This window comes from Solea solea, chromosome 19 (genome assembly GCF_958295425.1).
Source record: "Solea solea chromosome 19, fSolSol10.1, whole genome shotgun sequence".
Taxonomy (NCBI): Eukaryota; Metazoa; Chordata; class Actinopteri; order Pleuronectiformes; family Soleidae; genus Solea; species Solea solea.
In genome coordinates, this window is record NC_081152.1 from 14635203 (window position 1) to 14648627 (window position 13425).

Consider the following 13425-nt stretch of genomic DNA (forward strand, 5'->3'; position numbering starts at 1 on the left):
CACTGATCACAAAAACATTATCATATAAAAGCGCGCACGCTGAAATATCTTATATGTAAGGTTAATTATTTAATCACATGCATGGACGATATAATAAATGCAACTGTTATGGTATGTTTACGTTCCCCTGTATGATGTCTGCAGACCTAGCAGTGTGGCCAGTGACCACAGGTGAACTGATTTAACCCACATATTATAGGAACAGCTGTCTCACCACATGTGTTAACAACCTAATTCACTGTAAGCCCTTTAACAAGAGGTATTATAGGGAAAGGGTCCGTCAGACAAAGGCAGCGCAGGCACAAAGAGTGTGCTGTCACACAGAGCGCAGTATCACCGACACTGTCTGTCACTATTTCACCGAGCAATTTAAACTCCACCGAGCTTGTTAGCCTCGTCCCAGCCTCTGCAGTCACTCTGCTCTTTGTGTGTCATTGTGTGGGAGGATAATCCAGACTGGCTCACTGGTCCTCACTATCATCATCATACATGTGACGACAACACGGGGTTAGGTGTGAATGGATGGAAGGAGTGATCCGACAGATTTAAAAGGAGAGATACTGTAGATAGATAGATAGATAGATAGATAGATAGATAGATAGATAGATAGATAGATAGATAGATAGATAGATAGATAGATAGATAGATAGATAGATAGATAGATAGATAGATAGATAGATAGTTTAGCTAACTTTAAGCTGATAGATCGATAGGTGGACGGATAGACAGATAGATAGATAGATAGATAGATAGATAGATAGATAGATGGATAGATAGGTGGAGAGATGGAAGGATGGATAGATATCAGCCATCCAAACACAAAGATGATCCTCTCTTCTCTCTGCTCAGCTTGTAGTAAGTCTGTGTGTTGGAATGACACACAGACACACACACACACACACACACACAGAGGAACAAAGGCTGCTGGCAGCATGAGCTGTGGTGTTAAGAGTTGTATGTGTGTGAGTGTTTGTCAGTGATGGGGGGGCGCATGGTCTTTGGTGGGAGTGGTGTGTGTGTGTGTGTGTGTGTGTGTGTGTGTGTGACAGGGGGAGGTTGAAGCTCCATATGGGCACTCCACCCCACGCATCGCCCCCCCCCACACCCCCCCACTCCCCCTGCAAACAGGCAGATGTCAAATGGGACGTGCCTCCCTGAGGGGGCACAGGGTCACACTGCACAGGCCTAAATAACAGAACAGGAGGGACAGAGGGAGAAATGCCTTCCTAGCAAAATACCCCCACCCTGAAACACAGCAGAGGAGATGTACACACACACACACACACACACATACACACGCTACCAGAAAAAAAAGCTGCTGCTACAAACATACCAACACACAGAGACCGGCACACAATAAAAACACAAACTGCTACAGCGTATTACAGCCACGTGCTAAACTGACTGAGACATTTTCTAACTCCTTTGAGTTTGAGCCTAATTTCCCCCCCACAATTTAAAAACAGAAGCAATTTGCAGCCACGTATCATCACTCTGTAGATAATGAAGAGCAACTTTGTTCAAGATAGACGCTCAGCTGCAGTTGTTGCCATTTTATTTCATGTTATCTTGTGTTGTGTTTACAGTAAGATACGATACAATGCAATGTCAATTGTTTGTTTAATTTGTTTGCAAACAAACGTTTTTCAAATAGTATCAGTATTGTTCATGTTATTGCACAGTTGTGTGTATAAGGTGTGTGATCTCAGTGCAGATATGTTTATGATCAGTGTTTTATAAAAAGTAAACCTTAAAGGGATACTTGAGTAAAAGTACAAGTATCTTACCAGAAAATGACTTTGGTAGAAGTTGAAGTCACTTTTTTAAAAGTATTTATTGTCCTAAAGTATATGACATTAACTACTTAAGTATCAAAAGTAATTTTCCTGATATAAAATGTGAGGAGTACTGACCGAGCCGTGGTAGCTCAGTGGTAGGGTAAGTTGTCTTTCAACTGGAAGGTTATGGGTTCAATTCCTGGCTCTGCTAGTCTATATGTGTCCTTGAGTGAAGACACTTAACCCCATGCTGAAGCGTGTAAATGGGTGAAAACTATAGTGTAAAGCAGCTCATCAAGGCTCTATATAAATACAGACCATAATACCAACTCTTCTTCTTCTGATTTTATTTGGTAGTAACAAAGATAGTTAGAGGAAGTAGAGTAAAAGGTGCTAGAAGTATAAATAAGGAAATATAATAACAGATACTGTGTCTTTTTTGTACTTAAGTACAGTAACAAAGTATTTGTATGTTCTGCGTCTGTACATTCTGGGTATTAAAGCCTTCATAACATCAGCATGTAGTATCAAACTGAATGAACTAACTGTGCCTCATAAACTGGCAACTTCAGTGTATCTGAGTATAAATATAATGATTGTTGTGTGTTTGTCTGTCAGACTGAAGCATGTGTGAGTCTGTAATGACGGGAGATGCAACTCAAGGACAGGTGTCAGTTGTTGCTCTGTGTGTGTGTGTGTGTGTGTGTGTGTGTGTTTAGGACTGCAGCCCATACCTCTACACACACACACACACACACTCAGGCTGTCCTGTGTGTACTGAGCTCTGAATGGTTACGCCCGCAGGGCAGGAGTAAGGTTACTTTGCATACTGCACTTACAGCTCCCTTTACCACTGGGGTATAAAATGGATTTGAATGAGAAAAAGGGGAACGGTGGGTGGAAGGAGGAGGGGCGGGGCGGGGGGGGACTCCCTTTGTGTAACAGGAGGTCTGCTGCTGCTGCTCTGGCATGGCTATGGAGATGGTGGAGAGGGGTCACTCTCCCTGCTCTCCCTCCCTCTGTTTCTTTACTATAGGCTGGCTACTCTGTCTCTCCTCCTCCTCATCCTCCCTCCCTCCATCCATCCCTTCCTCCCCATTAGCATAGCAGCTGCCTGATACAGGCCGTAGGGTGGGGAATGGCCAGGTTGCTGCGTCCATATGTGTGTGTGAGGGTGTTTTGTGGAGGGAGGGATGTTGTGGGGGGTTGGGGCGGGGGGTGGGAGTGTAGGGGTTGCAGGGTCCAGTCAATGGCGGTCCGTCTGGCTGGTGAATAGCGACTAAAGCAGGCCCCAGCAAGTGAGACAAAAGAGCTAGGAGGGAGGGGACGGGGTCGGGGTGTGTGAGGGAGCTGGAGGGAGGAGGGGAGGGGTGGAAGAATGAGGCAGTGAATGGAGCGCCTTGTCACTAGCGCTATGGAAAAGAAGCACAGAATGAACTGGGAGAATGAAAGAAAAGTTCAAAAAGGAGCGGAGGGCAAGGAAAAGACTGGCCCGACCACCTGTCTCTCTCTCACTCACTTTTACTCACCCCTCCTTACTCACAGGCAGACTTTGTGGAGGGGAGGGGAGGGGAGAGGGGGTGTGATCAGTGGACGTGTTTAGTGACAGGCATGTTTTTATTTTTCAGGGAGACTGTGCAGGATCAGCAGGATTTTGGTTGCTCATTGTCATTCACCAGAACCACGGCCAACTGCCACCAATCCGTCACGTAAGAGCAAGAGCTGGTGGCTTTTAAATCATGTATTTCTACAACGTAAATATGTGCTGCAGCATAAATAAATATGTTAGGAAACGATATGGAAACCGGTCGTTGTTGCCAACATAACAAATAAATCAGATCCAAACCATCACCAAACCTGTCCTGATCGAGGGAGGGGAAATAGAAAGCACAACCTCACAATTTATGTGTAATTTATACCAGATTATTACATATAACTTGTAGAAAAGTGAAGCTGAAGTGATAAAAGCAACTTCAGTGGATTAAAGCATGCCTAGGTAACAAAGTCAGTGTGTGACTTCTGACTTCCTGTGCCCATTTGTTAAATTCTGGACTACATTCAATATCTAGATTAGATGTCTCAGATTAAGAATGTAATCACTTTCAGAGAAGGAGAATAACGTGCATTTGTTTAAACTTTGCAACGGTTCACGCGACAGACCATCAGTGCATTACAGCACATTGAATTATTGTGTTCGTCTGACTGGAACCAGACTTTTAAAATACATAGTAAAATTGTACTAAATCAAATTTCTCAGCATAACACCCATATAATGCAATTCTGTTGGACCAGAGTCGGACTCAATCCGGTCTGTCTGGTCACTTCTGAGGCTGAAAGTGTGAGTATTTTCAAGTAATCTCACTGTAAAGACTGAACAAAGTCACATTATTGAAGCCCAAGTTTCATGTTTACAATCTAAGGTCATCTGGGTGTAATGTGAAGGACAAAGGGGGTGGGGCGAGCGACCACATTGAGAAGCCTGGTTCTTGATAGTGGAACGACTGTTTAACGTTTCTCTTAGTTCCTCTTTATGTGGCTGTCATCACTCAACCCTTTCCCGCAGCAATCATGTCAGTGCGACAGCCACTTTGAGGAAGTCACTCTCGCGGGGATCTCACAATCACAGCTTGTGTCATTGTCGCATACGGGCTGCCTTCTGCAAATATGCCCAACCGACTTAACGTGTGTTCTACACGTGTTACCACATGTTCTGTTAATCTCTCGCATCTAAAAAGACGCAGAGACTTGGCACGTAGCCCCTCAAAATGTGAGCTTGGGTATGAATATTTGATGAGCCGCTGACTTAACGGTCTTTTGAGCAGAGATGAAAGATAATCTACCAGATGCTCTCGATTGCAGCTGCTGTCACATCGACGTTCCAGACACAATTTAAACTGTGAAACACATACACAGGAATGTGAGTGTGTGCCCGTTTGGCCCGCGTGTCACTCTAACGAAGTGATTTCTGATGCCACTTTGTCAGGACGCAGTTTCGACAAACAACCCTTCAGTCGATATTTCTGTCTCCTCGGCAGAAATTCCTCCCCAAAATGCCTTGTATTGTCTGCCGCACGAAAGCAGGCAGCTCCATGCGAGAGAGAAAAAAAAAGCCAGACCAAGACGAGCAAGGGGAAGCCAAGGCACATGAAGAACCTATTAGGGGGCCTAGCAGCCAGCAGCAACCCTGGGAGGCCTGCCAACTCAGTGTGTGAACAATGGGAACCCAGCTCAACAAAAACATCCTGCAGAAGTGAGAGACTGGAAGGGAGGGAGGGAGGGAGGGAGGGAGAGAGGGATAAGCAAGCAGCAAGCCAGATAGCTCGTTTGGCCCGCCATGGTATCAAAACACAGAGGGGCTTGCAGTTTATAGGAGCTAACTTCCCTGGTGCTGCGTTTGTATCTGACAAAGAAGCACACCAGCTCGGTGCACTCGATGTGGTCAGCGCTGAGGTCACAGATGGTTCAAGCTGCAGCCCACGAGAGAGCGGCTTTGACAGCTGCTCTAACAATAGCACCAACTTTCACAAAATAAAAAAAAAATAAAAAAACTAAATAATCAGAACTTCAAGTTCATGCCTCTGCTGCTATAAAGCTGTTGCAGTGAACTGCTGCAGGTCGACACCCAGTTGTTGTTGCAACGTGAACAGGAGTGGCATGTGCTGTGGAAAGACGTGAAGACATACTGCTTTTCCCACGATCCTCGCACACAGTCATGCAACATCATCGCTTTTTTTTGTGAAACAGGGAGAGCGTGACTCAGTCCCAGGTGCTGAGACTTGGGAGGAAATCCCTCCAAAAAAAAAGTATGATTACGGAATTCACAGTAAAGAGGAATTCAACTAAAACCGTTAAAGTTCACCTATTACAATATTGAATTTTGCTCTTAAAGCATTCTTCAGTGAGGACACTCAGCGACTCCAACTCTAACCAACAAACATGGCTTTAAAAACAGTTTTGCTGCTTTTTTCTTGCACTTTTTCTGACTGGAAACCATAAGCATTGTAAAATGTTCACTATCTCTCTTCCATAGAAATCTACATTTCTATCCCATAAGTACTCTCGTGTACAATACATATTTGAATTTTTGATCAAGGCAGCAGTGGATGATAAAGTGCTGTATGTAACTTTTTTTTTGTTGTTATTTTACTTTGGTGCAGGGAGTGAGCAGCTCACAAAGTGTAGTTTTAAGTCAGAACTGTCTGTCTAATGTCAAGATAAAGTGGCAAACACAGTCCTATGGATATCATTAGACGTGAGCAGGTCTACATTTTATGTTTTGTTATACTTTTTATATTTTTAAGTGGCTAAAATGTGTTTGTTTTTCCCCCCTCGGCGTTCCCTCATAGCAGCCAATATACATATCAGCACCTCATACACATGAACTAGCCACATTTCACAAGGATACAACATCACATACAACATAATCACAAGCAAAGCAGGAGCCATGGGCAGCTCTTTCTTTTGTAGAGGAAAAATAATAAATGAAAGTCAGAAATACGAACAGTCGAGTGCATACAGGAGCAAAACAGGCATCTGAAATGTAGTGCAGTGCTTGTGCACAAGCGAGGAGTGTGTGTTGGGAGGTTTTTTGAGTGTGGGGGTAACATAAAACCAGCTCTCCCACAACAGACACAGGGGAGGGGACCCTTCTTTAAAACTGAGCCTACCCACAATGCACCGGGCTCTTTTATCCCGGCAGTGAAAGGATGAGGCCAGATGAATGACAAAGGGAGAGAATGGGGATCTGGGTTGGGCCCGGCTTGGAAAACAGGGAGGGAATAGAGAGAGAGAGAGAGAGAGAGAGGGGGGGGGGAGGGAGGGGAGGGTGGGGGTGTGTTTCCCAAACCAACTTTTTATATGAAAATGCAACTTGAGGTTTGGAGATAAGAAATGTATGCGTACACAGCAGATTTGAGTTTAATGATTTCTTTACTGGCTTGTACACAAACGTACAAAAATAATACAGCACTCATCTCCACATGACGTCACGCCGTCATCATCACAGTGTTACAAACGTTCAAAAAATAAAAAGAATACAAACGGACAAATGGACAAAAAAACAAACAAACAAACAAAAAAAACACGATGGAACATCTGCATCACTCTGCCGTTTCCCCCCTTGCTTGAAATGAAGCAAGACCAGAAAACACAACTTGGTCCAAATAAGTCAGCACTTTTATTTTTATTAAAAACAAAAAAAACAAAAAAAAAATCATCTTACTCATGTACACCAATCCGGCCGCTGGCTCCTTACGTCATAAATGTTATGACCCTGGAAAAACCAAGCGACCACACACAACCGTGCAATTTTTAATCTTGTTACAATGATCTTACCATCAAATGTATTATTCCCCTTTCAAAAAAAAAACAGGAAGACAGCACTTCAGAAAAGAAAGTGCCCCGAGACATCATCATCATCATCATCAGTGTCGATATATATATCCATATGTATATATATACACACACCCACATCACAGAGATACACGCATCTTTGTTTCTTCCACAAAGTGACACAACACATTTAGACATCATCACCTGGAGCATTATATTTATACAATAGTATTTTTTTTTTTGTTGTGTTTGTTTATTTTCTTTTTTCCCCCCTCATTCAGGGGGAAAAAAACAACAACTTAATGTCGACACATAAAAGCCAACGTTTCAACAACACAGTCATCATCAGTGCAATATTCAACCAAAAAAAACAAAGAAAAAACATCAAGTTTAAGACAAGCGATGCATATTTCATGTTGTTGCCTGATACCAATCTATACCTTGATGTCGTGGATCTATCGCTTCAGTTGCTTTGATTTGTTGTTGTTTGTGGAGTTAAAATGGGAAGTTTGTAAATTTATAACGGCCTCATGAGAAACACACACTCACAAACTCACACACACACACACACACACACTTCTGATAAAAAAAAACAGCTTCCCATGAGGTGAACCTGTGCTGCTGTGAAGCTTCTGTACAACTGTTGGCCACTCAAGCAGTCGGCTTTAAAAACAATAACATCAACATCAACCACAACACAAAAAATGAAACATACAAGCAGCATTGATACAAATGTTAGGGTGCCATGACTTTTCAAAAAAAAAAAAAATGCAGCAGGCAAGTTTATGAAGGAACCAATTTCTCTTTTAACTTATATGTTTTCACTGTGTTCTCTTGCAACAGTCATATGATCTTCATCGTCCAACAGTATAAGGGTCCTGCTCAGTAGTAGTAACTATATTCCAAAGCCTTGGCTCCTGCAGTTACCCCGTAAAAACACTGGGGGCGCGCAAGGCTCCGCATTTTCTTTTTTTTTTGTGCAATAAAACTCCCTGCATTTATAAGTCATGCGAAACAAATCCTTATTTTTTCTTCTTCTAATATTGCCTGATATAAAACAAAGAAGGTGGAAAAACAGATGATGAAGACACAGAGAGAGAGAGAGAGAGAGAGAGAGAGAAGGAAGCACAAGTAGGAGGAGGTTTAGAGAGGAGGAGGAAAAACATGCAGTGACGAGAGACAGAAAGAGAAAAAAATACATATATATCATGCTGAGAATTGGTTTGGTTGTAGTGTGTGTGTGTGTGTGTGTGTGTGTGTGTGTGTGTGTGTGTGTGTGTGTGTGTGTGAAATAAACTGTCCCCAATGAGGATGCAGGGACTGCATCTTCTGATCTGTGTCTGTCAGGCTACATAGAAAAAAGAAAATAAGAGACAGTATAGTAAAGTATACTGTGGATCATCACAAGACAAACAGGGGAATCTTTTCAGACTCCAAAAAAGAAAACGTGGCTGAGTGGTGAGACAGCTGAACAACTTTGAGAATACTTTATAGTCGAGGTAGCTGGCAAAAGGCAACCAAACAAAGTCCTTTAAATGGGAGAGAGGTGTGTGTGGGGGGGGGGGGGGGGGGGTGGTGTAGTCCTCTTGAGGGTCAACGGGCTTTAACCGAGAGGAGTGGGGAGGGAGGGAGGTTAGGGATGGGGTTTGGGGCAGGTTTACCTCCACACAGGGGACAGTTTATATACTAGGAGTCTGAAGCAGCTTGAGTCACGCTATAGATATTCTCCCACACTCATAGATATTTATATATAATTTTTTTTTCTTTTCTTTAAAGAAGAACAACAACATATTCGGACTAAAAAAAAAAAATGCATCTTCTCAATGTACCTTCATAAATAAAGAAAAAAAAAAACCAAGCCTGCTTTCACAGTGATGACTAGGATGTTAATAAAATACTGAAAGGAGATTATAAAGTGATTTCCAAATGCAACTCTCTCTCTCTCTGCCTTTCTCTCTCTCCCTCTCCCTCCCCCTCTCTCTCTCTCTCTTATCTTTTTTGATACAAAGCGAAAGCAGCGGTATTTTTTTGTTTTAGTAACACAATGACCATTGGCAAAGTAGTCAGCACTGGCCTGAAAGGTTGGACGCCAGCATGGCAGGATCTGCTTGCAGTAATAGGCACAGCGCATTCTTGCTACTGTCTCTTTTCTCTTAACCAAAAACAAACAAACAAACAAAAAAAAACAAAGTAAAGCTATTGTGTACAGTACTTCACAACATCGATGAAGTCAGTTGTTGTTACATAATGATTACACATCTGGAAAAGCGTGTTGGATAGCCATAATGCCGCTCTTTAAAGTAACAAAAAAATAGATTCTTAAAAGAAAATAATAGACCTCTGGTAGCCAACAGAGGGCAACCCTTCTTCTCTTGTTCATGTGTCTTCCCTTTCAGATATTCCAGCATGCAGCCATGTAGCATCAAGTGCCGTGTTTCATATACAATAACTTAAAAGAAAGAGAGAGAAAAAAAAAGGATTTTACAAGTGAACAACGAGGAGGAAAACAGGTCAAATCTGCGCCTCCTCCACAAAGACTGTACTGAGGATGATGGGAGGTCATGGATGATAATAACGCAAAAATAACACAAGAGAAGAAAAGTGGGCCATCTGCACTCTTGAGTCCAAACACACACGTGATTCACAGACACTGTGTGTTCTTACAGTGGACCACACGACCCTAGAGTAGACACATTCAAGAGGAAAGCTTTAGTACCAACAAACTCACCGCAATGGCGTTTTCTTTTTTTTTGAGAGAGAGAGATTCGTGTTGACGCGCTGTGAAAAGTGTGGACCATGTGGTGGCTTCACTCAGGAGTGCAGAGAGACACTGAGTCCTGTTTGGTTTTTTTACAGTGAGAGAAGATTATTGTGCAGATCTGTTCTGTATTTCCTTTTTGTTGTTGTGTTTTGTTTTGTTTTCTTAACATAATTTGGCACATCTATGTAGATGATGGCAGTTTGAGCCTGGCTTTCCCATGTGTTGCAGTTTTATTTTCCCACTTGTGGCTGCTGTTTTTGTGATTTCTTAATTCTTTCTTTCTATTTCTTTTTCTTTCTTTTTTTTACCTGACAGCAGAGACAGATCACCGGGCGCCAGATGAGTACTTGGCCTTGGTGATGAGGTATAGCACAATGTCTTGGTGGCCCCCGAAGGCAGCGATGTGTAAAGCGCTCCACCCTTCCCTGTTGGCCAGTCGTATATCTGCGCCAAACTTCACCAGCAGTTTTACCAGCTCCAGGTTCCCGTCTATGACGGACTGGTGGAGGGCCGTTTGTCCCTCCGGCCCAAAGGAGTTGACGTTGAACTCGCAGTTTGTCATGTTCTGCAGCAACGAGTGCAGCTCCTTGGTGTTGCCCTTCTTTACCGCCTCCTGGAAAACCCTCTGCGGCGCGGAGCAAGTCGACACATCCCCCTGGCTCATGGTTGCAGCTCGCTGAATGGTGGCGAACCAGTAATCCTGCGCTGGACACTAAAGCTGATGATGATAATAATAATAATGATGATGATGACGATGATGTCTTCTTCTCCCTGGTGAGCGTCTATGGTCTGGTAACAATTCCACAGTTACGCACTGGATTGTAGCCAGTTATTAAGGCACTTTTAAGAACTAATAAAGGAGGGGGAATTAATGTATATATCCCAAAAAGGACAATAGAGGAAATAACACACTCGGTGTGCAAAAAAAAGTTAATATTTGAGAGATCCTAAAATCCCTAAAACATTAAAAGGGGGCTCTCAAGAGGTCCAGGAGCCTGTAGATATAGTTTCCCCTCTGTAGCAGCAGCAGGTAGCCTAAGGCAGGGGATGGAGATGTCCACTATCCACAGGGAAGCCTCCTCCTCGGTGTTGGGTCCCCGCAGGTTTTCCTTAAACGGTCCCACCTGTTTCCTGGCTTCGCGTCCCGGCTTTATGTCGCTGCTCCAGTGGCCAGGGTGTCTGAGAAAGACAAAAAAAAGACAAGAACGGTCCGCGTGAATCCCGACTCCACACCTACAGACCGCGAGACACCATACATTCCGACACATCCAAGAGTAAAGAACGGAGGGGCACAGAGAGCTCCGTGCGCACGCTTTTACGCACGCACTCGCCGCTCGAGTTCGCCCTCAAACGTGTCTGGAAATGTAGTCCGCTGCAGATGTGTGGCTTACCTGTGACAGATGGACGGGTCCGTGGCGACGAAAACGATAGAAATCCACCGTGTGGCCCTGCCTGTGTTCTCCTCCGTGCGGTCCGTGTGAGTCTCTGCCCTGCGCTGCGCTCTGGGGGAATATTTTACGCGTCCTTTATATGCATGACAATACCTTCCCAAAGAATCAACTGTGGAGGAATGGGCGGAAACCCGGGGAGGTTATAGGCTGCCGGCTCCGTTAGTGGGAGGGACCAGGACCCTGTGAATTCAGAGCAAAAGGGGGTGTGGTGAGGTCCACCGAGGAGAAGGTGGGGGTGGGAGCCAAACGTTGCTGCAGAAATATTAAACAAGCCGCCCGCAGCAGTATGATGGTGGTGAGCTCCCATATCCGATCTCCAGTAGCCGACCCCAGGAAGTGGACTCAAAGCCGGAGGCACGATGCTGTCAGAGCAGTGAACCGCTGAGAAAACGGACACGTTGTTAAAAAAAAAGGAAAAAAAGGGATCATCCAACTGTGGATTAAACAACACAAACAAGAAGTTTGAAACAAACAAAACAAAAAAAGTTCAAATCTCATTGGCAGCGGCGAAGGTTTTACGCACAGTGAAAATACAGCAGGGATGAGGATTGTTTTTTATTTACATCCATAATACGTCTTTAATAAACATCTATATTATATTGGGCCGAAAGAGGTGCACACACATGAAATACAACAGAGATGCTGCTTTAGGTTTTTGTCTAAACATCTAAGAATGTTTTAAATTTAAATGGTGTAAAAGGCCAAAGAAAAGTTAGAAGAATCTTTGAATACCAGAATCCCCTAAAAGTCTCACAGTGAGTGACCAAACTCATGATTAAAAGCCTTGAAACGGACCGGGGGTCTCTCTCTGTCTCCACATAAAAACACATCCGTGGCGGCTGTTGTTGAAATCATAAACTGCGAATGTATTCCAGTTGTTTTTAAAAATGACTAAACGACGTGGGACCTCAAATAACAAAAGCCCTGCGCCACTTCCTTTTTGCACGTGGAAAAAAAAAGGTGACGCTGTGCGCAGATTGACGCGCCGCTCAGCTGCCTCCGCCTGCACCGTGGGAACTGGGTGCCTGTGCGCGCGCGCGCGTGTGTGTGTGTGTGTTTGTGTGTGAGTGTGTGAGAAAGGACAGAGAAACAGAGAAGTGATGAGAGACACAGATAGAGAGAAACGCCGCTCTGCATTCATGTGAACGTGTCATGTTTGCGCACAGGCAGAGAGGGGAAAGGGACTGAAATGAGTGCGGAAACCGCAGCCGCAGGTACACATGTCGGCCCGGCGCGGGGCCGTTTGCTCCATTTGAGCATGTGTGTGTAACACTTCTCTGTGCTCGGTTGGTTTGGCAGGTTTCACACTGTCCTCCTTTTCCCACACTCTGAACTGTACATTTGGCGCACGTCTGTGGCTGCGCGAGCGTGTGTGTGAGTGTCACAGTGCGCCGAACCTGCATGCGCGTCAGCGTGGGAGAGACAGCATCACACATCCCACAATCGAGGTCGCAACCGAACATATGCACAGTACAAAATCTACGTCTCTGCACTTTACTTTCATGTATTTATTTTTCTAGCAACTTTTACTTTTACGCCACTATATTTATTCTAACTTTGTTACTCGTTGCTACCAAAATGAAGTCAGAAGAAGAAGAAGAGTTGGTAATGGTCTGTTTTTCTAGTCTTGATGAGCTGCTTTACTTTGCCATCAAAGTCACTTCAACTTTGACTTCAACGCGGGGTTAAGTGTCTTGCTCAAGGACACATATAGACTAGCAAGGCCAGGAATTGAACCCACAACCTTCCAGTTGTCCTACCACTGAGCCACCATGGCTCAATCCTGACTCCTCACTTTTTTTAATACTTTAACTTCTAAAAAAGTAAGTACATTTTGTATCAGAAAATGACTTTTGACACGTAAATGTCATATACTTGAAGTACTTTTACTTAAGTAATATAAAAAAGTGACTCCAAGTCATTTTCCGAGAACATACTTGTACAAGGTACTTTATACAAGATTGCATAATATAAATAATCAACACATTCAAGTGGAAATGTGGCAGAGACTTGACTGTTTTTTTTTCAATTGAGAGACACTCTGCAGACACTGAAGACATTTTCAGTGTAATAGGTCAATTTAAAGTCAAAAACCAGGTCACCT

The 13425-nt window shown here is 43.7% G+C and overlaps 1 protein-coding gene across 1 annotated transcript; it reads right to left on the reverse strand.

Annotated features, from left to right (window-relative positions):
- Positions 1-10159: 10159 nt before the first annotated feature.
- nrarpa (NOTCH regulated ankyrin repeat protein a) lies at positions 10160-11433 on the reverse strand. Its single transcript, XM_058617688.1, has 2 exons — positions 11262-11433; positions 10160-11049 (listed from the first exon to the last, which is right to left on the reverse strand). Exon 2 carries the CDS (start codon positions 10532-10534, stop codon positions 10196-10198), a length of 339 nt encoding a protein of 112 aa, XP_058473671.1. The 5' UTR covers positions 10535-11049; positions 11262-11433; the 3' UTR covers positions 10160-10195.
- Between the last annotated feature and the right edge of the window lie 1992 nt (positions 11434-13425).